Consider the following 21,211-nt stretch of genomic DNA (forward strand, 5'->3'; position numbering starts at 1 on the left):
AGCGATCCACTACTGCGTTGGCCAGAGAAGTTGTGCAGTATGGCAGAGGAGGAATGGAGAACGAAGGTGGAAGACGAAGCATTTCGATAAGGATCTTTTCGTCGAAGCACTCCGAGCAGTAAGCGACGCTCCAAACATGGATGCAGGAGAGCTGACAGAAGCGTTGGCGAGAGCGTGTGACGCGACTATGCCGAGAAAACTGGAGCCAAGGAATCAACGGCGTCCTGCATACTGGTGGAACGACAGACTCAGCACCCTTCGCGCAGCCTGCTTAAGAGCCAGAAGACGCGTGCAGAGAGCTAGATCCGAAGCCAGCATGGAAGAGCGTAAAGTGACCTACCGACTGGCCAGAGCCGCGTTCAAACGGGAAATATCGACGAGTAAAACGAACTGCTACAAGGAGTTGTGCCGGGAAGCTGACGCAAATCCCTGGGGCAACGCCTATCGAGTAGTGATGGCAAAGATCAAGGGCCCAGTTACCCCAGCTGAAATGTGTCCCGACAAACTGAAGGCGATAGTGAACGGTCTCTTTCCTACGCATGCTCCAACAGCGTGGCCGCCCACACCGTACGCTGACGTAGATGAGGAAAATGCCGGTATACAAGTGTCTAACGCCGAGCTGATAACGGTTGCGAAAGGATTGAAGCTGAACAAAGCTCCCGGACCAGATGGTATCCCTAATGTTGCGCTAAGGGCAGCAATCTTGGCGTTCCCAGACATATTCAGGACAGCGTTGCAGAAGTGTCTAGCGGAAGGCTGCTTCCCAGACAGATGGAAGGTGCAGAAGCTGGTGTTACTGCCAAAACCGGGAAAACCGCCAGGAGATCCTGCTTCATATAGACCAATTTGCTTGCTGGATACTCTTGGCAAACTTTTGGAGAAGGTCATCCTCGGCAGGCTGACGATCTACACGGAAGGCGAGAACGGATTGTCGAAAAGGCAGTTCGGATTCCGTAAAAAGACTTCGACGGTGGATGCTGTTCGGGCAGTCATCGCGTGCGCGGAGAAAGCGGCCAAGCAGAAGAGGAGAGGCAATCGATACTGCGCAGTGGTAACAATAGACGTCAAGAACGCGTTCAACAGTGCCAGTTGGGAAGCTATTGCCGCAGCCCTACACAGAATGCGGGTTCCCGGATATCTGTGTAAAGTTCTGCAAAGTTACTTCCAGAACCGGGTACTGGTCTACGACACGAACCAGGGACGGATGTCAATTGAAGTCACGGCGGGAGTTCCACAAGGATCCATACTTGGTCCAACATTGTGGAACATGATGTACGATGGAGTGCTAACCTTGTCACTGCCGAATGGAGTCGAGATCGTCGGGTTCGCAGACGACGTCGTTCTTGCGATAACTGGTGAGACTGCGGAGGAGGTGGAGATGCTGACGGCGGAATCGCTAGACACCATCGAATCGTGGATGACTGGAGTCAAGCTGCAGTTGGCTCATCATAAAACGGAGGTGGTGCTGGTCAGCAACTGCAAGGCGGTACAGCAGTTGGAAATCAACGTCGGAGGGCACGCAATCCCATCGAAGCGCTCTCTAAAGCATCTCGGAGTAATGGTCGACGACAGGCTAAACTTCAACAGCCACGTAGACTATGCCTGCGAAAAGGCAGCGAAAGCTGCTAACACCGTAGCCAGGATCATGCCCAACATTGGAGGACCAAGAAGCAGCACGAGGCGTCTTCTAGCGACCGTATCATCGTCTATACTGAGGTATGGAGTCCCGGCTTGGGCTGCAGCGTTGGGAACCAAACGTAATCGAGATAAGCTGGCAGGTACGTTCCGGCTCATGGCTATACGGGTTGCGAGTGCCTACCGCACTATATCATCGGAGGCAGTGTGCGTAATCGCCGGAATGATCCCCATCTGCATCACTCTGGCTGAAGACATCGCATGTTACCAGCAAAGGGACACACGGAATGTGAGGAATACCATTAGGTTGGACACAATGGCCAGGTGGCAGCAGGAGTGGGATAACTCGGAGAAAGGAAGGTGGACCCACAGGCTCATTCCTAACGTGTCGGTGTGGACGACCAGAAAACATGGAGAAGTTAACTTCTTCCTGACCCAGTTTCTGTCAGGCCATGGATGCTTCCGGAAATATCTGCACAGATTCGGACACGCAGAATCTCCACATTGTCCGGCCTGTCCAAATATCGAGGAGACACCGGAGCACGTTATATTCGACTGCCCTCGATTCAGGGATATACGAAGCGAGATGATGCCAGAAACCGCAAGCGTTCTAAATCCGGACAACATCGTGCAGAACATGTGCCAGCATGAAAGCACCTGGAATGCGGTGAACAGGGGAATAACGGCGATTATGTCGTTGCTGCAAAGGAGATGGCGTGAAGACCAGAGAGCTCCGGGTCGCGATCGGAGTAGGCTAGATCCTCCGTCGGGGACTAGACCGAGTAGAGCGGGCGTAGCGTAGTATCGGTTAATAGTCGTCGGGGCGCCTGCAAACCGGAAGCCATCCTCCAACCGGAATTGCAGAACCGACCCTGGCACTTGGCCGACCAACGTCGAGTCGGAGTAGGCTGAGTCCACCGCCGGGGTCCAGCTGAGTAATTCGCGAAATAGCACCGGCAAATGGTCGTCGGGGCGCCTGTGAACCGGAAGTTTCCCTCCACCGGAATCGCAGGGCCGACCTCGGCATCTGCCCGGCCAGCTTCGGAGTAGGCTAAGTCCACCGCCGGGGACTAGTTGAGTAGATCGCGTTGTTGCACCGGCAAATGATCGTCGGGGCGCCTGTGAACCGGAAGCTTCCCTCCACCGGAATCGCAGGACCGACCTCGGCATCTGTCCGGATAGCATCGGTTCGGGAGATCTTCCGCCGCCGGGGAAATCTTCGTCGGAGTAGGATAGATCCACCGCCGGGGACTACTCTGAGTAGTACGTAGCGTATCACCGGCTTGAGTCGTCGGAGCGCCAGCGAACCGGAAGCCATCCTCCAACCGGAATCGCTGGACCGACTTCGGCACTCCACCGGCCTGTATCGAATCATGAAGAAGCGCGTAGCCGGAGTAGGCTAGCTCCACCGTCGGGGACTAAGCCGAGTAGCATCGATCGTCACAAACCAGTTTTGGGTCGTCTGGGCGCCAGTGAACCGGAAGTCATCCTCCAACCGGAATCGCTGGACCGACCTCGGCATCCAACTGGTCAACAAGGAGAGCTCGAACAGCAGCAGCGGAGAACAAGTCGTCGTAGAGCAACGAAGTGCACATGAGCGTCCAGTAGAAGATCAACAGAGCTCTGACGCGAGGCCAGCCCAAGGGAAGTATGCGTCGTCGCACAGAAAGCTGTCCAAAGTCCTGGCGAGATGTTCAACCGCCAATTGGGCAAAACGCTCCAACAGCGAACTAGCAGAACAGTTAGAGGCTGAGATTGAAGAAGTGCATGAGCACAGAAGTGCATGAGCACAGCCCTCCCCCGATGAAGTTGCCTGATGTAGTTCCGGGGGAGATCGAGGCACAGGAGCAGTAGGGAAAGTTTTTTAGTGGTTAAGCACGCCTAACGTGAGTCCCACACCGTGCCAACACACAACAGGCCAGGCTTTTGAAGCTTTTTTGAACCCTACTATAAAAAAAAAAAAAAAAAAAAAAAATGTGTGTAACAGCATGAAGTTTGTTTACCATGAGACATAGGGGAAGGGTTAAACACCTAATCCCGTAAATGATTGTATTTTTTGTTAAGCTTGATTACTTTTAGTCGACAGCTTATCAGTTGCTATATTCTTTGTTAAATATTCTAACTCCCACAGGGTTCATTTATGCACTGTCATACTTTGTATAACGTGCAACAAATATGTTAAATTTGTCCTTAAAAAACTTATCGAAGGACCTAAACTTTAATCAACACGTTGGGGCAACACCCCCTAATCAAATTCTACCAAACGTAATGCAACATTGAAGTAACGCGCAAATTAGAACCTTACAAATTTACATTTTTCGCATCAGTTTGTATCTATTATTGAACAATAACATCAGCACAAACGCCTGTAGGTATGCATTATATATGCATGCATGATTGAGTGCGTACGTTTACTGCACCACTAAGGGCCGATTTCTTCACCTTCGCTTAAGCCGTAAACCACGTTTACCCATATGATTAAACTAGGTTTAAGGCCTAAGCGGAGGTGAAGAAATCGACCCTAACCCGCTCAAAAAAGACAAAATTTGTGTTATTTTTTCATAAGGGCTTATCTGCATTCATCAATTTCTCTTTATCGTTGCTCTCTTTGCTTTATTGCAGAAAACTGATTCTCTTTTCGTAACATTCTTTTATGCTGAAGGATGAAGAATCACTATATCTTGCTTCATTAACAAGAAATATAATAGATTTATCTAATTTAGCGAAGTTAGTAGCGAAAGAGAGAATCAATGAAGAGAAATTGCTCATGTCAGTTAGGCCCTATTGAAGTGACAGCACAGAAATGCAGTTGAGGGCTACCATTAACAACGCGGTTATTTTTTCCCCATTTTAGACCCCCACCCCTCCCCCCTAGTGATCAGTTGTTCATAAACTTTTTTTTTAAACTTGTATGGAGCGTGGTCATTGGGCAGAACCCCTCTCCTCACTCAACAAATGACTACCGTAAAACGGGGTAACTTTGATAGTTTTTTCGAAGAAAACTTGAATATTTATGCATGCTGTTTCAAAGAATTATAATTTATATTTTTAAAACAAGTACTGGCAACCTACCTATCGATTGCTGTTGATAGATTGCCAAAAGATTTATTTTGAATGGATGTATAATTTTTCATATAATCGAAAGTCGGTTTTCTGTTTTGGGGTAACTTTGATAATGGAGTATGCATCGAACAAAATTGAATGAATTGCGAACATTTGTAGGGCATTGCATACCTACAGGCGTTTAACGTTATATGGAAATTTCTGACTTAGATTACAAAAATGGTCCCAGTTTGTGAAAATGCTTTTCGCTAAGAGATTTGAGACCGTATTCAAGTTCTATGATAACTAGGCTGCCAAATATAAGTGGCCAACTATTCAAAAGTACATCAAATAGTGATCGTAGAACAGATTGTTTGTAAGCGTTTCAAAAATGCTAAAATTGTGTCAATTTTTAATATTCGTGTAAAAATCTTCAAATGGTCTCGATTCAAATGAAAACAGCTTTTATATGGAGTGTCATACTAATATTGTTCAGTTTTGCATCCGTTTTGCTTAACCGATTAACAGAAATTATGATATTTCGTTTAGTATGTGGTGGGTTACGCACTATCAAAGTTACCCGCATTATCAAAGATACCCCGTTTTATGGTACGTGATTTATGATGACCCCTAAGCACGCATTTTTTCAACTGATACCGTAAAACGGGGTAACTTTGATAATGCGGGTAACTTTGATAGTGCGAAACCCACAACATATTAAACGAAAAAAACGAAGTTTCTGTCAATCTGTTAAGAAAAACGAATGCAATAGTAAAGAGTATTAGTATGACACTTCATGTCAAAGCTATTTTCGTTGGAATCAAGTGCATTTGAAGATTTATATGCAAATTTTTAAAATTTACAAGATTTTAGCATTTTAGCACCGCTTACAAACAATCTGTTCTACGATCACTATTTGATAAAGTCATAATGAATTTGTCACTTATCCATGACAGCCTAGTTATAGTAGAACATGAATTCGGGCTCGCTCAAATCTCTTAGCGAAATCCATTTTTACAAACTGGGACCATTTTTGTAATCTAAGACAGAAATTTCCATATAGCGTTAAACGCCTAGAGGTATGTAACGCCCTATAAATGTTCCGTAATTCAATAAATTTTGTTCGATTATCAAAGTTACCTACCCCAAAACAGAAAACCGACTTTCGATTATATGAAAAATAATATATCCACACAGAATAAATCTTTTGGCAATCTATCAAGTACAATCGATAGCTAGGATGTCAGTACTTGTTTTAAAAATATAAAATGTAATTCTTTGGAACAGCATGCATAAATATTGAAGTTTTCTTCCAAAAAACTATCAAAGTTACCCCGTTTTACGGTACTCAAATGGATGGATGTGGTTTCTACAATTTGATAGAGAACATATTTGTATATCCGATCATATGATCTATCCGATCCGATTTTCTATGAATAAAAGCGACAACAAGCAAGTTTTTCATCGTTTATTCACCTCAGGGCGCATCACTTCCTAGCGTCTTGAAGTGAAAAATAGCTAACAAACCCTCATCTTGTCATTTTAATTCACAGAAGAGAGGATCGATTAAGAGAAATCGATCATGCGACTTGCGCCCTTATTATAGCACACACTTGATTTTGCCTCCTTTCGAACTATTTGAGCACGTCACAAACCATGTGCTTTCTTGGATGGAGCATTTAATTTAAATACCCTTGTAAGGTTCCAGCCAATTGGATTGGGGATTTTTGCACATTATTTAGTGACTTATCGCAAATTCATCGTTTTTTCCCATTAGAAGCAAGACGATATCCTTAAGGTGTTCATTTTAATACCCCTTCCCCTATTGACAGCAGTGTATTTTATTGGCAGTTTCAGTATAGTTACACATCAGTTTCAAAATAGCATAAGATTTCTGGGTAACTGATGTGTAACAAAGGAGTAACTTGCTGACAGTTGTCAACACTACATGCCAAAAGTTTTAATATGTATTGTGAATTTTGATATAAGAACCTTACTAATTTATGACCAGTTTTTGTTTTCACAGATATTTTTCCAATGATGAATTAAAATTGTTGGATTCACAATATGCAGCCACTTTAACAGCTTTTTAATAGTTGTCATCATTTTAGATTGGCTGTCTTCAAAAAGTTATTCGGAAGTGTATCTGCGGCAAGATCAAATCAAATAGGCAATCAAGAAAATCCAACAGCGGGACACGAAAAAACGTTATTTTGGAATCACAAACAATAAACTACAAATGAGAAACACTGCTTATTTTTAGTAACAGTGTTAATTTCCATTTTGTATGGCAGTTACAAAGGCATAGTATCTAAGCAATCCAAGTGTCATGCATAATTCAATTTAAAATTATAAGATATTTCATGAGCGCGTCAATTTTCAACAAGTAAAATGATTAAGTTCACCACAAATTTAAATCTGTATATTAGATTTAATATGTACTTGAGAATGATTACGCGTTCGAAAATCATACGTTTAACTTTTGTTGACATTCAATTCAAAAATGGTTGTTCGGTTTCAAAACTGTCAGAATGAAACAATTAATTCAACACCGTTTCTATTATTTTGTCGCAGGAAAATCCACGCGTAACCAACAAATTGCATATCCGTCGCCAGCAAAACCAGCGAATGGTTAAGATTTTATTTCATTCGTTACAATGTTTGGTGAGGAGTTTGACATAATCCCGATGCTTTAGTGAACTCCAACAAGTTTCTCTTGAAGAGTACCAGCTCTAAGGATTACAACATATGTACTATGGATTGAAATGTGAAAATTAAGTTGGCCATTTGTAGATTCAGCTAGATTTCATTGTTTTTTTACAATTTTTGAGACTTCAGACAGTTTCTGTTTATGTGAATGCATTTCTGAAAGCCTTATAGATCAAAGGAAACTTCTAGATTGAAATTACCTACTATTTTTTTGTTAATATCTTAATCTTCATGAACCTGTTAATCAAATATAAATCTAAACATATCTCCGAATCTCAATATCGAAGGGACCATTGAGATAGGGAGAGATCGAGACTAAGAATATTTTTTTTATGAAAACTAGATTTGAAATTAATCCGTTACCAGGAAAATAATAAACTAGCAGACGTCATCTTACGTTCCACAATTGTTTTGAAGCACTAAAATTTAGTCTAGTTACCTTTGATTATGGTCATATCGACATACGGAGAGAAAATTGGGAACAAACACTCAACAGGAACAAATCGAGATATGGAGACATCGAGAAGATCTAAGAAATAGAAAGCCATCGTTTTGCAAAGTTTACGATACCTGTGTAGATATGCTGAAAACACATTGCTGAGTCTGTAGATTTTATTTTCTTATTTCAGACTGTTTTTAACCTCTAGAGCAAAATTATTTCAATGTGTTAAAAAATAGACCAGCTCTTGTACTGACCCTTGTCGAGTGCCTTTTTATCGTCCATGAACTGGACCTTTTCTCGTCGAAGGTAGTGTCACATTATTGTCACAACAATAGAGCAGCATTTCGTGTAGCAAAGCGCATTATGTTGGCACAATCAATGAAATAGGTGAAAATGGTTTGCTCCAAGCCAACATTCTCATTACAGCGTGGACAGTGGGTCAACATGGAGGGAAATTCTATCCGACCTCTAGGTAGAACACGGGATTTTCACCACCTTCCCGCGCACACTGTTTTGGGGTAAAATGCTGTCATCAAAGTTACCCATTCCAATTACCCTTGTCCGGCAACGCCATCCTAAAAGACTCTTTTTGTTTGCTATTTTCCCCCGATTTCCACAGCCGTCTACGATGACGAGGGATGCCGCATCGAGGTGTCCGGCATGGAGGGCTTCCTGAACCGGACGGACGTTCCGAGGGAGAAACAGCAGACGGTCATCGAGCACGGACTGACGCTGGACTGCATGTGGGTCGTCACCGTGCAGGACGGGTGGAAGGTCAGTTTTACGAAAACTTTACGAACCGTGTCCCGTCCCGGACTGTTGTATGTGGACCCCACTACAGCAGAGTAGACTAATGTGACCTCCCTGCCCTTTCGCTTCGCCACTCTGAGCTTATCTTTCCCATTGCAGATTCAGCTTTCGTTCCTGATGTTCAAGCTGGAAAAGCCCAACGACTGCGAGAGCAATTTCGTGGACGTGTTTACCGAGCGGACCGATCTGCCGTCAAGGTGAGTATTGGGAGCATCGCTTGTTGACTTTCATTGGCACCTGTCCGTCGATCCCGGTTCACGGTGCCTTCCAGACCGATATTATCAGGAAATAAAAATTTTGGTCATTCTCGTGACGTGATTCTCACCAGTCATTCTTATGATTTTTCTCTGATAATAACGTTCTGGGAAGCACCGTGTGGATTGGTAGGAATCTCAATGCCAGAAGAGCGACAGGATTTGCTTTGGTCAAGAATTTTTACGACCATCCGAACCAAACAGTTTTACGGTCGGCCTACTCTGCGATTCAATGAAAATCCCATAAATGAAGAATGAATGACGGCCGGCCGCCACCTTCGATTCGATGGAGGCGCGTGGTTGTTTGTCACCTGTCTGTCACTCGTTTGATTCATGTATTGAGCGGTTCCACGCCAAATCGGTAAACGATGAAACTCGACTACCTTGGATTCAAATGGAATTTTGCACATAGTTTCGATATAATAGAATAAGTTTTTTTCCACTGGTGGAGAGACCATTTAAAATCAAGAGTAACTTCTGATAAGGGCGTAAGTATTTTTAGCATCACCATTTAAAAAAAAGTACCTCGGAAACCGTTTGTTATAGAGAAAAAGTGTCTGAGGAGGAATGGTAGACAATCAAATAGGCTTTGTAAAATAATAAACACTGAAAAAAAACTACTCTTATTTTCATGAAAAAATCAAAATTAAACCTTAAAACACAAATTGTAAAAAATAGGTATCTTCGATTTTTTTTCAATTTTTTTCTGTAAAATTTCAATGTAAAACCAGATGTTTTAAGCACAGTTTCAACATGGTGCAATCTAAAATAAAAAAGTTTTTCTAAGAGCAACTTTTGGTGCATTTCTGAAAATTCAATTTCTGGCCGTAGAAAAGACGTTTTGATGCTGTAATATTATTCTTCACCCAAAAACAATTCAAAATGCTTATAACAATGATCTTCCTAAAACTAGCCGTTTTCTAGATATTTAGGATTCAATTATATTAATATAATAAAACATAAGAAAATACGCCCGTTTCATAAGTTACTCCAGATGCTCCACCAACAATGTTACGTTTATTTCTTTCCACATTAATATCCCATGTTTTAAGGGCAGTTTCAACATGGTGCAATTTAAAATATTTTTTTTTTCTAAGGGCAACTTTTGGTGTATTTCTGAAAAATGAATTTCTGGTTATATAAGAGGCGTTGGTGGAGCATCTGGAGTAACTTATGAAACGGGCGTATTTTCTTAAGTTTTATGATATTAATACAGTGGGATTCCGTTTTTGGCATGCTCCGTTTTTGGCACCCCCCGATTTTGGCAACAAAATGGATCCGTTTTTGGCAACATTTTTCAATATCATTAAAATTTGTATTTTTTTGTAAATATTATTGTGTCGTTTGTTTTAGTCATTTGAAAAGCAATCCAGCTTCACGCTTACCGCATTCCTGAGTTCAATTTTCGCCGGTATTTCTCAAAATGTCACCAACTTCTAGGAGCACCGTATACGCTTATTTAATTCTAGATGGCCGAATAGTCGCAACGTTTCATGAAGTCATTAATCTCTATGAGTATCTACTAGTATCAATTAGAGTTCCAACATCTTTTCTCAGGCATTCACGCTTTATGACTAGCCCACTTGAGTATGCCAGTAGACAATAGTAATTAGTAAACGTCAGTTTTCTTCAGATTTGGAACAGCTTTTCTTAACAAAGCAACATTGACATAAGAGGAACAAAAAGTCTATAAATCACTCAGAGTTTGCATATACAGTTTCGTTTTACAATTTCAGCTCACTTTTCTCTTTAGGGGTCGTCCATAAATGACGTAGCTTTTTAGGGGGGAGGGGGGGCTTCACGAATTTGTGACGAAGTGTGACGAGGGGGAGGGAGGGGTCCTAGCTAGTGGACGTAGCATTTTGAAACAAGTCGGTAAAAACAGAGGCGCTGAAAAAAATGGCATGCAATTTTTTTTTATCAAACTTCTTTTTGTTTTTTTACTTATAAACTTGGGTTATAAAATGAGCTTCAAAACATTCATATCACAAGAATAATAAAAATTGCCCTATCGTTAAATTTTCTAATAACTCGGTAATTTGAACAATTTTTATTATTTAACTGTTTCATTATAGGTTGTGCAAGATTATTTCAGTATGGAAACGATAATAAAGTTCAGCTGAAATATTAATGGATATGAATAATTTGTATATAAATCGTATCTTTATGTATCTTTATGTACCTGGCCACTGATTGCTAAATGGATTTGAATTTGGATAATAATGACAATGATTCATTTCAAATTAATATATTTTGTTGATCATTTTCATTGAAACCTATTTCCTAACTAAAATAACTAAAAAACAATCCTGTAATATAACGAAATTTCTGTTCAATATATTATGAAATATATTGCACCCTAACTCGACAGTAACGAGTTTCATCAATCTAATCAACCATTTTATTTCACATTTTTTATAGTAAAATTGTTTTTCAAGGTAACATTAGCAAAAGTAATATAATTTACTCTTTAATGAATGTTCGAATCCTCTGAGCAGAATCTCAAATAGAGAAACTTAAAAGTAGATGGAGTACCGTGTACCTTTTAATTCCGCTCCTAAATGCTTATCTTTGACAGATACGCGTATTTCGACTACCACTTGCAGTCTTCTTCAACTGACACTGAAGAAGACTGCAAGTGGTAGTCGAAATACGCGTATCTGTCAAAAATAAGCATTTAGGAATATAATTTAGCCTATATGAAACTGGAAACCAAAATTATGTAACTTAAACAGGAAAATGTTTATTTAAAACTGTTTACTTTTGAGCGCTCTGTATAACAAACTGTTAGATTGGATTATCCTTACATTTCAGTCAGTAATTAATATCAAACTTTGTATTGAACTTCCGAATTTATTTTTTTTGTTTCAACCCCGTCAGAAAAAAAAGAGGGGGGGGGGAGGGGGGCGGTGTGCTTGATATGCTACGTATTTTCCAAGGGGGAGTACCCGTATTTGTGACGAAATGCTACGAGGGGGGAGGGGGGTGTAAAAAATCAGTGAAAAAATGCTACGTCATTTATGGACGGCCCCTTATTGTACAATTACATGCATTGCTTATGTAGAACATACCATAGCAAAAGAAGCAAATCACTTTTTTAAAGAAATGATCCAACATTATATTCCAGTATTACTCAAGCTAAAGTATACTACGTGCTATATCAAGATTTAATTCAAGTATGCCTGCCGCATGAAATTATCAAAATGTTTCTTGTGACCCCTGGCTAGGTCTAAGGGTTGTCTAACTGGATTCTGATTCTGGATTCGATTTTTGACTGCTATGTTTTTAATATGAGCTTCTGAGAATTTGCAGCAAATTTTTGGAAATACTGAGCAAAATTTGGGAAATCCTATCGGATATTACTAAGGGGTTTCTTACGGGAACCTGAGAATGTATATTGTGGATGCTGTGCAAAATCGATTCCATGTAAACTCCCAAGATTCATAAGGCAGCTTGCGATTTTTTAGAGAAATACTGCGGATTCTTAATTGTATTTTGAATATTTTTGGTAAGATCTTGAGGATTCTGAATAGGTTTCCAGCAGAATTTGGGGATTGCTAGTGGCACTCTGGAAAGTCCTTATGAACTCTTGAGAATTTCGATCCGAAACTTGAGAATTTTCAGCAATATCGCAACGGAATCTTGAAAGTTTAAGCGCTATCTTCAAAATTATTAGCAAGCTCTTGGGTAGATGTAAATTCCTATCTGACTCCTGAGTAAGATCCAAAAAATTCTAAGCAAGATTTTGTGGATTCCTAGCAAGCTAGTTTATAACACAAACGGGTTCTATACCATTTTGTAATAATTTTTAGAGGAATTTTTCATCCATATTTAAAAGACAATATACACCGTCTTAAACCAAAGGCTGCACTTATGTTATACTGCGGACACACGGACAAATATTCATTGAAGATGAAGAATTTTTGTTTGACGAAAAGATTCCTCCGACAGGAGTGAACTTCCACGAAATCGAACCTACACTCCGTAGTACAATACGCCTAAACGATTGACGCCGCTAATCTCATAGCTACGAAGTCCACATTTCTATGGAAAACCCTATTGAAGGCTTAGTCAATATTATGTTCCAAAAAATATAATAGTTTTCTATTGGTACAGCAAATGATTTCAGCTGTTTTTGTGTACTCTTTGACTGTAGTTAATCATTTGATATCAGATGCCTTACTTTGCAAGAAATTTAATTTAAAATAACACCTAGAACTTTTTTTGTAAATACGCCAATGAAATTTCTGTATTCTTACACCACTTGTTCTTGAACAAAGGTCACTAATGCGATTATCGTTTTTACATGACCTAGGTATACAAATAGTATACATAAAGTTTATGAAACATCATTGAAGATATTTTGGCTATAAAAAGTGTGTAGAACGCCTGTCAAAATAAATATGTCGGATCTTCAGATTTATAACATAGTCCTATCCTACGGATTCTACTTCAAAATGGACCGTTCGGAAGCCTGGCCATCATTTGGTTCCATAATTATGATGAAACAATGTCAAAATGATATTTTTGAAATTAAAAAAATTGGGTTCCGATTTTGGCACGGTTCCGTTTTTGGCAACTGAAAATTTCGACTTTGTTGCCAAAAACGGAATCCCACTGTATAATTGAATCCTAAATATCAAGAAAACGGCTAGTTTTAGGAAGATAATTGTCATAAGCATTTTGAATTGTTTTTGGATGAAGAATAATATTACAGTACAAAACGTCTTTTCTACGGCCAGAAATTGAATTTTCAGATATGCACCAAAAGTTGCTCTTAGACAAACTTTTTTATTTTAGATTGCACCATGTTGAAACTGTGCTTAAAACATCTGGTTTTACATTGAAATTTTACAGAAAAAATTTGAAAAAAATCGAAGATACCTATTTTTAGCAATTTGTATTTTAAAGTTTAATTTCGATTTTTTCATGAAAATAAGAGTATTTTTTTTTTCAGTGTTTATTTTTTTTACAAAGCCTATTCGATTGTCTACCATCCCTCCTCAGACACAATTTCTCTATAACAAACGGTTTCCGAGGTACAATTTATTTTAAATGGTGGTGCCAGAAATACATACGCCCTTATCAGAAGTTACTCTCGATTCTAAACGATCCCCAATTATATGAGATAATTTTCGTCTCATATACTTAATACATCTGCGCAGTTTCATCCAAATCGGAATGGTACATGTCAGATTTCAGCATTTTATGGACGATTTCGCGTGGAACCGCTCTATTTGATTTCTATTCGTTTCTTCCGCAGACTGAAGAACTTTTGCGGCTCGATTGCCGATTCGGTGGTGTCCAAGACGAACGTGTTGCACATCCGGTTCTTTGCCGAGGCGTCCGCCATCAATTCCACCTTCTCGATTTTGTTCACTGCATTTAGGGAGAAGGCCGCCGGAGAAAGTAAGTATGGAGCAATTTACTCGTTTTTTTACTAGTTGTCGACATGATTGGAAGCAATTTCATCGCAAAACTATAACTCCATCAAGCGTTTAATACCGGGAATGGAATTCAATTTCAACACGCTTGCTATTATGTTCGAAAGCCACGCTGAGCAAAACAATTATGTAAAATTTCCACGAAGCGATCTCATTTATGTGAGGTAAATAAAATTTAATAGAGGCAACATCTGAAAGTGAGTGGTCAAGAGCTGAGGGGTGTGGTCTCGAGCATTTTGGTCTTTCAATTTGAACACAAATTTTTCCACCAGTGCTAACCGTTGTTTGTTTACTTGTCTCGCAGGAAACCATTTTCAAAGTGCACACTCAAAATACTTCACACAAAGCATTTACAGTTTGATGCAGGCAATAAATCCAATAAATCAGTTGGGTCGGATAGTTTCAGACCGTATTTTAGTTTAAAATATATTTCACAAATATCTGAAATAACATACGCATCAATAAGACCAAGTATAACGTTCCTTCAACACTTTTAACAGTTGATCGTTTATCTGTCACATAAAATGTATATTTTTTTTAGCGTGACTGCATAAAAATCTTTCTCTTTCTTTCACCCCTTCAAAAAAATTGTAAACAACAAGGCCAGTAAACGTCAAAATTTCATGCAAAATCAAAACAGTACAGAGCCCCATACACTCCTGGGTATACTCGTATCATTTTGATGAAAATTTAGGCATGACAGCTGCTTGTTGATATTCAGAAAAGGAGGCGTAAAGAAAACGCCACATGAACCTGCCCAATGAATCAACGATATTATCCCCATTGGAGTTCTAAAGCATCCCATTAGGATTATTATAGAAATCCCACAGGTATTTGGAGGTTTATTCTACAAGATTATCTAAAATGAGAACCTCAAGCAAATAACATTAGCCTTTAAGGGCAGAGTCTTCCTTCGGCATTTGAGCAGAATCCTGCTCAACAGAGATAATCCCAATATGATAATTAGAAATAATCCCGCTCCGATATTAGAGAGAATCTCGCTACGGAATTCACAGAGAATCTTGTTCCCGCAATTAGAGAGCTTTATGATGTATTCCTCGAAAAAAAAAAACTTGTCATATGAATCCTATTCCAGGATTCAGATAGAAATTCTTTCTGGAATTTGAACAGAATTCTTCTCTGAGAATTCAACAGGTATGCGAGTTTATCCAACATTCCGACAGAATCACCTTGCGAAAGAAATACAATAAAAGCCCGTTAGGGGATTCTGATTAAATCTCGTTATGAAATTACGAGAAAATTGTGCAACGGAATACAGCAAAGGTATTCAGAGAGAATATCGGAACAGGATTAAGTTACAATTCCACTAAATGACATGGATAGAAATCTACTCTGGAATTTGACAGACTCCATCTCAGGCGATTGAATAAAAGCCTCCTCCAGATTCATACAGAATAAAGGATACCAAACGTACTATTTTTTTGAGTACAAGTACTCATTTTTAGTTGAAAATTTGTGTACTATTATTTTTTGCTAAACAGGGTTAAGTGTGCTTTGTTCCAGATATGTTTGAAAATCCCAATGGTTGAACAAAGGTGAGGGATTAGAAGGGCTCAACTTAAAAATATAATACCGTGATCCGGAGGCAAATTGATCACTGGGTGAATTTCATCAGGCCGGTATCAAATAGCATTTCCGTTCAAGGATGGTTAATACTTCATCGGCATCACAGAAATTCCTTGTTTTCTACTTTATAGACGTCTTATGATGATTTTAAACTATTTCATTTTTATTAAGGTCAGTTTTGCATAGAAAAAATCACAGTTTTTGAAGGTGATTGCAATACTGTTGGAAATGTCGGTACTAAACAATCCGCTGGTGCTAAGCCTGCATGCAAACTTTGAGTGTTAAAAATGTTGTGTAAGCTTCAGTGTGAACTGCTGAACTCATTTTTTAAAATCGCACAGCATTACAAGAATAGTTTTTTGCTCATAAAACCGTTTATTGTTGAATAACTTGCTTATTTCAAGGGAAATTGCATACTCTTAGGCGTATTATGTAGATTTACAAAGTTTAATTTTGCAATAAAATGATGATATACACGAGTTGTAAGAATTTTGTCATCATTTTCAGATTCAGGAGACCCAAATTTAGTAGATAGGGAAATTTTACATTCTGCTGTGATCAATTTCGCCCCAATGTGTCATTTTCAATTTTTGATATTGAAACTAATTTTATGAAATGTTATTTTTTTCCATAAAAAATCAATTACATAAACTGATAGAGATCAATGAAGTACTGATTTTATCGAAATAAATTTGACAATATTTAAATTCCAAAGGATAACATGATGAAAAGTTGTGAAATAGTGATCAATTTGCCCCCGGATTATGGTATTAAAAACACAACTAAAAACTAATCAATCAATCAAACTTTCATTTAGCATAACGTTTCAAAATTTACTCTTCTCAGTTTCTTTTTGGTTTCAAACATTTATTGTTAAAAAGTATTTGTTAAATATGATAAATTCCATCCAAAATGAGTCGAAAAAAATAAAAATCGTGCCTGATTCTTCGATTTGGATAAAATTTTGCACATGATTTTGGTATGGTAGAATAAGTGTTTTCCATACAAAAAAAAATATCATTTTGGCTCAAGAATAACTTTCGAAAATGGCGTATAAATTTTTGCATGCAACTTATTTGAAAAATTCGAACTTCGGAACAGTTGACTTTAGAGAAGAAGAAAAAAAAATTTACACTGAATAAATATTTTATTTATCTTCATGAAAAATTCAAAAACAAAACTTAAATTTCAAATTACTTAAAAACCCATTTTTAATATTTTTCAATTTTTTACCATAGTATCTTGATAGTAAGCAGATGTTTGGGACAAAGTTTCATGATGGAGAAATTTTTAATAAAAAAGTTTTTCTAAGAACAACTTTTGGCCGAATTTTGTCAAAATAAATACGTTCTGATGATACAATAAGAATCTTGAAATTATTCTGAACTATGATGATAATACACACCTAGCTCAAATCACCAAATTCGGTAATTTATTTACCGAAATCTCAACAGCTGACCGGTCGGTAATCATTTCGGTAAACGAACCGATTACCGAACAATCGGTAATTTGAATTTTCGAGCGCAGCTGTCAAAACTACTGATTGTTCGGTAATTGCTTAATGAAAAAAAGTTATCCATGTCCACGGGTTGTTTTTTTCTCCTGTATCTTATCAGCAACATCCAAAACATAAAAAACATCACGTTATCATTCATATTTTATTGCATCGCCATGATTGTATAATTGTAGTCATTCATTAATCTGCATTACGACACGTGTAGATCAATAACCAACCAAGTCTGAAGATGGAGTCGCCGTTGGTTACACGAAATGTTTGTTACTTCCAAAAGCCCACCAGAAAAAAAAAACACACGGCAGCATGGTGCTGTCAACTTGATTATTTACCGATTTCGGTAAAATAATAGATGGATTACCGAAACACCGGTTGAATTTTTCACCGTTGTCGGTAATACTGACGAATCACAGACGCCTCAGTAAAAATAATGACAGATTTACCGAAATTCAGTAGTTTTGCTGTCAAAAATCGCGTGATTACCGAAAGATCAGTAATTTAGTGAATTACAGATCAAGTTCGGTAATTTTATTTACCGAACTCTCACACTCTGTTTGAGTGTGTATGGATAATTTCTCTAGAAGTAGCTTTATCCGAATTATATCGAGTTTAATGCAAAAATATTAATAGGCCATTTTCATTAGTTTTTCGCGACTCTTCATCATGAAAAAAAAGAAGAAAAAATATGGCCTTTGCTCTCTAAAGCGTAAAATTATTGATGGAGAAACGCGAATAATTAATAAAAATGGCATATTTTGATATTTAAATATTATTTTTTTGCATTAAACTCGATATAATTCAAAAATTCATATTATCATTATGGTTAAGAATCAAGTCAAGATTCTTATTGTATAATCAAAACGTATTTATTTCGACAAAAAAAACCAAATTCGGAAGATAGACCAAAAGTGAACAACTAGAAAAAACTTGTTTTATTAAAAATTTCTCCATCATGAAACTTTGTCCCAAACATCTGTTTACTGTCAAGATTCTATGGTAAAAATTAAAAAAATATTGCAAATGAGATTTTTTGTAATATTAAATTTTAGTTTTATTTTGGAATTTTTCATGGAAAAACATAAAATATTTTTTCAGTATGTATTTTTTTCTTTTAGGCCAGACGGTTCACTACAGTTTCTTCATAAAACATTTTTTCTAACATCAATGGGTTTGGAGTTAGAATTTGTCAAATAAGTTGCATACATACAATTATAGGCCATTTTCAGAAGTTATTCTCGAGTCAAAATGATCCATTTTTCTATGGAAAACACTTATTGTATCATACCAAAAACGTGTGTAAAATTATCTGCAAATCGAAGATGGTCGAGTTTTGTGACTGACTGATTTGACATGGAATTTGTCACATGCCTTATTTGAAAGACAATTTTATAACAAAGAGGATAACGGCTTGTCTATAATTTGTTTATTGTATTATCACAAAAAAATAATAATTTAATACATATATCTATTTGCTCAGAGTAAAAAATTGGAGTATAAAATAAGGGTTAGGTATATCTCAAGAAATCTATGACGGAAAGTTGGAAATGATTTATTACTAAAAAAAATGTGATTAAGATGTAGGAAAAGTGGCTGCAATCATGAATCTGAAAATTATTTTCATCATTTGAACGAGAAAAAGACGTAACTAGTAAACATATTAATTTTTAATATATTACTGACTACTATAGGTTAATGCGACCTGAGGATTGGAGCAATAAGAAGTATGGTCAAAACAAGAACATTGAAACAATCGCATTTTTTTTAGAATCTGCAAAGTGTAATCTTTTATTTAGTACTCTCAGTACTTTTCTAGAAAATTGATAAAATGTACTCTATCCGTTGAGAGCAAGTATGGTGACCCTAGACAGAATAGCAGTCATGGATTCGAAAAGAATCATTATCAGGGATTCGGGCAAAGATTTGACGATGAAGAGACGAAACTACTCTTCAGAATTCGGGCAGGATTCTTATAAAAAGTTTTGACCCCAGTCTCCCTCCCACTGAAGAAATCCTTTATCCTCTCCGAGATTCAAACGCAATCCTGCTTCGTAAGCCAAACTGAATATTTCTCCGGGATTCGGAGAGAATCCCTCTCCGGGATTCAGAGAATGTCCCTCTCCGGGATTCAGAGAGAATCCCTTTCCGAGATTCGAAGAAAATCCTTCTCCGAAAATCGGAGAGAACCCCCTCCCTCTCTCTCTTTCGGGGAATCTTTCCCAGAGATTCTGGAGAATCTGTCCCAGAGATTCTGGAGAATCTGTCCCAGAGATTCTGGAGAATCTGTCCCAAAGATTCTGGAGAATCTGTCCCAGAGATTCTGGAGAATCTGTCCCAGAGATTCTGAAGAATCTCTCCCAGTGATTCTGAAGAATCTCTTCCAGAGATTCTGGAGAATCTTTCCCAGAAATTCTGGAGAATCTCTCTCAGAGATTTTGGAGAATCTCTCCCAGAGATTCTGGAGAATCTCTCCCAGCGAATCTGTCCCAGAGATTCTGGGGAATCTCTCCCAGAGATTCTGGGCAATCTCTCCCAGAGATTCTGGGCAATCTCTCCCAGAGATTCTGGGCAATCTCTCCCAGAGATTCTGGGCAATCTCTCCCAGAGATTCTGGGCAATCTCTCCCAGAGATTCTGGGGAATCTGTCCCAGAGATTCTGGAGAATCTGTCCCAGAGATTCTGAAGAATCTCTCCCAGAGATTCTGAAGAATCTCTCCCAGAGATTTTGGAGAATCTCTCCCAGAAATTCTGGAGAATCTCTCTCAGAGATTTTGGAGAATCTCTCCCAGAGATTCTGGGGAATCTCTCCCAGAGATTCTGGGGAATCTCTCCCAGAGATTCTGGGGAATCTCTCCCAGAGATTCTGGGGAATCCCAAAATGCTGCCTCGAGGAATACCAGCTCTTACAGGAAGTCTTTCAGATCTGGAATACTAATAATTAACCTGAAGTGTACGATTTGACAAGATAACTTTGAATTATTCTAACAATGTATGTTGGAAAATTGAAGTTTTTTTTAATATTACAATCAAACCTTCATGCCAAATACTGTCGAATGCTTTTTCTATGTCTAGAAGAGCAAGACCAGTAGAGTAGCCTTCAGTTTTGTTGGAACGGATAAAATTTGTTACACGTAAAAGTTGATGAGTGGTCGAATGTCCATGGCGGAATCCGAACTGTTCATTGGCAAAAATTGAATTTTCGTTGATGTGGGCCATCATTCTGTTCAAAATAACCTTTTCAAAAAGTTGACTGATGGAGGAAAGCAAACTGATTGGACGATAACTAGAAGCTTCTGCAGGATTTTTGTCTGGTTTTTGGAACAACCGTAGCATTTTTCCATTTGTCAGGAAAATATGCTAATTGAAAACATTTGTTAAATATATCAACTAAAAATGATAAGCTACTTTCTGGAAGTTTCTTGATGAGGATGTAGAAAATTCCATCATCGCCAGGAGCTTTCATATTTTTGAATTTTTAAATAATAGTTCTCACTTCTTCCAAATCAGTCTCCCAGGCATTTTTGAAAACGTTCTCTTGATTGAGAATATTTTCGAACTCCTGAGTAACTTCATTTTCAATTGGACTAGTAAGTCCTAAATTGAAATTGTGCGCAATTTCAAACTGCATAGCAAGTTTTTGAGCTTTTTCACAATTAGTTAGTAATAATTTGTTTTCCTCTTTCAATGCCGGTATAGGCTTCTGAGGTTTTTTTCAAGATTTTAGATAATTTCCAAAAGGGCTTAGAGCCAGGGTCCAATTGAGAAATTTTATTTTCAA

The 21,211-nt window shown here is 38.4% G+C and overlaps 1 protein-coding gene across 1 annotated transcript in view; it reads left to right on the forward strand.

Moving 5' to 3' along the window:
• LOC5566766 overlaps nt 1–21,211 on the forward strand; it is a 535,713-nt gene that overhangs the window by 466,756 nt on the left and 47,746 nt on the right. Inside the window, exons 6-8 of the mRNA XM_001651123.2 lie at nt 8,448–8,602; nt 8,738–8,835; nt 14,156–14,301. Of these exons, the coding sequence (XP_001651173.2) occupies nt 8,448–8,602; nt 8,738–8,835; nt 14,156–14,301 (399 nt within the window). The remainder of the gene's footprint in view (nt 1–8,447; nt 8,603–8,737; nt 8,836–14,155; nt 14,302–21,211) is intronic.

The sequence above is a fragment of the Aedes aegypti genome, chromosome 1, assembly GCF_002204515.2.
Source record: "Aedes aegypti strain LVP_AGWG chromosome 1, AaegL5.0 Primary Assembly, whole genome shotgun sequence".
Taxonomy (NCBI): Eukaryota; Metazoa; Arthropoda; class Insecta; order Diptera; family Culicidae; genus Aedes; species Aedes aegypti.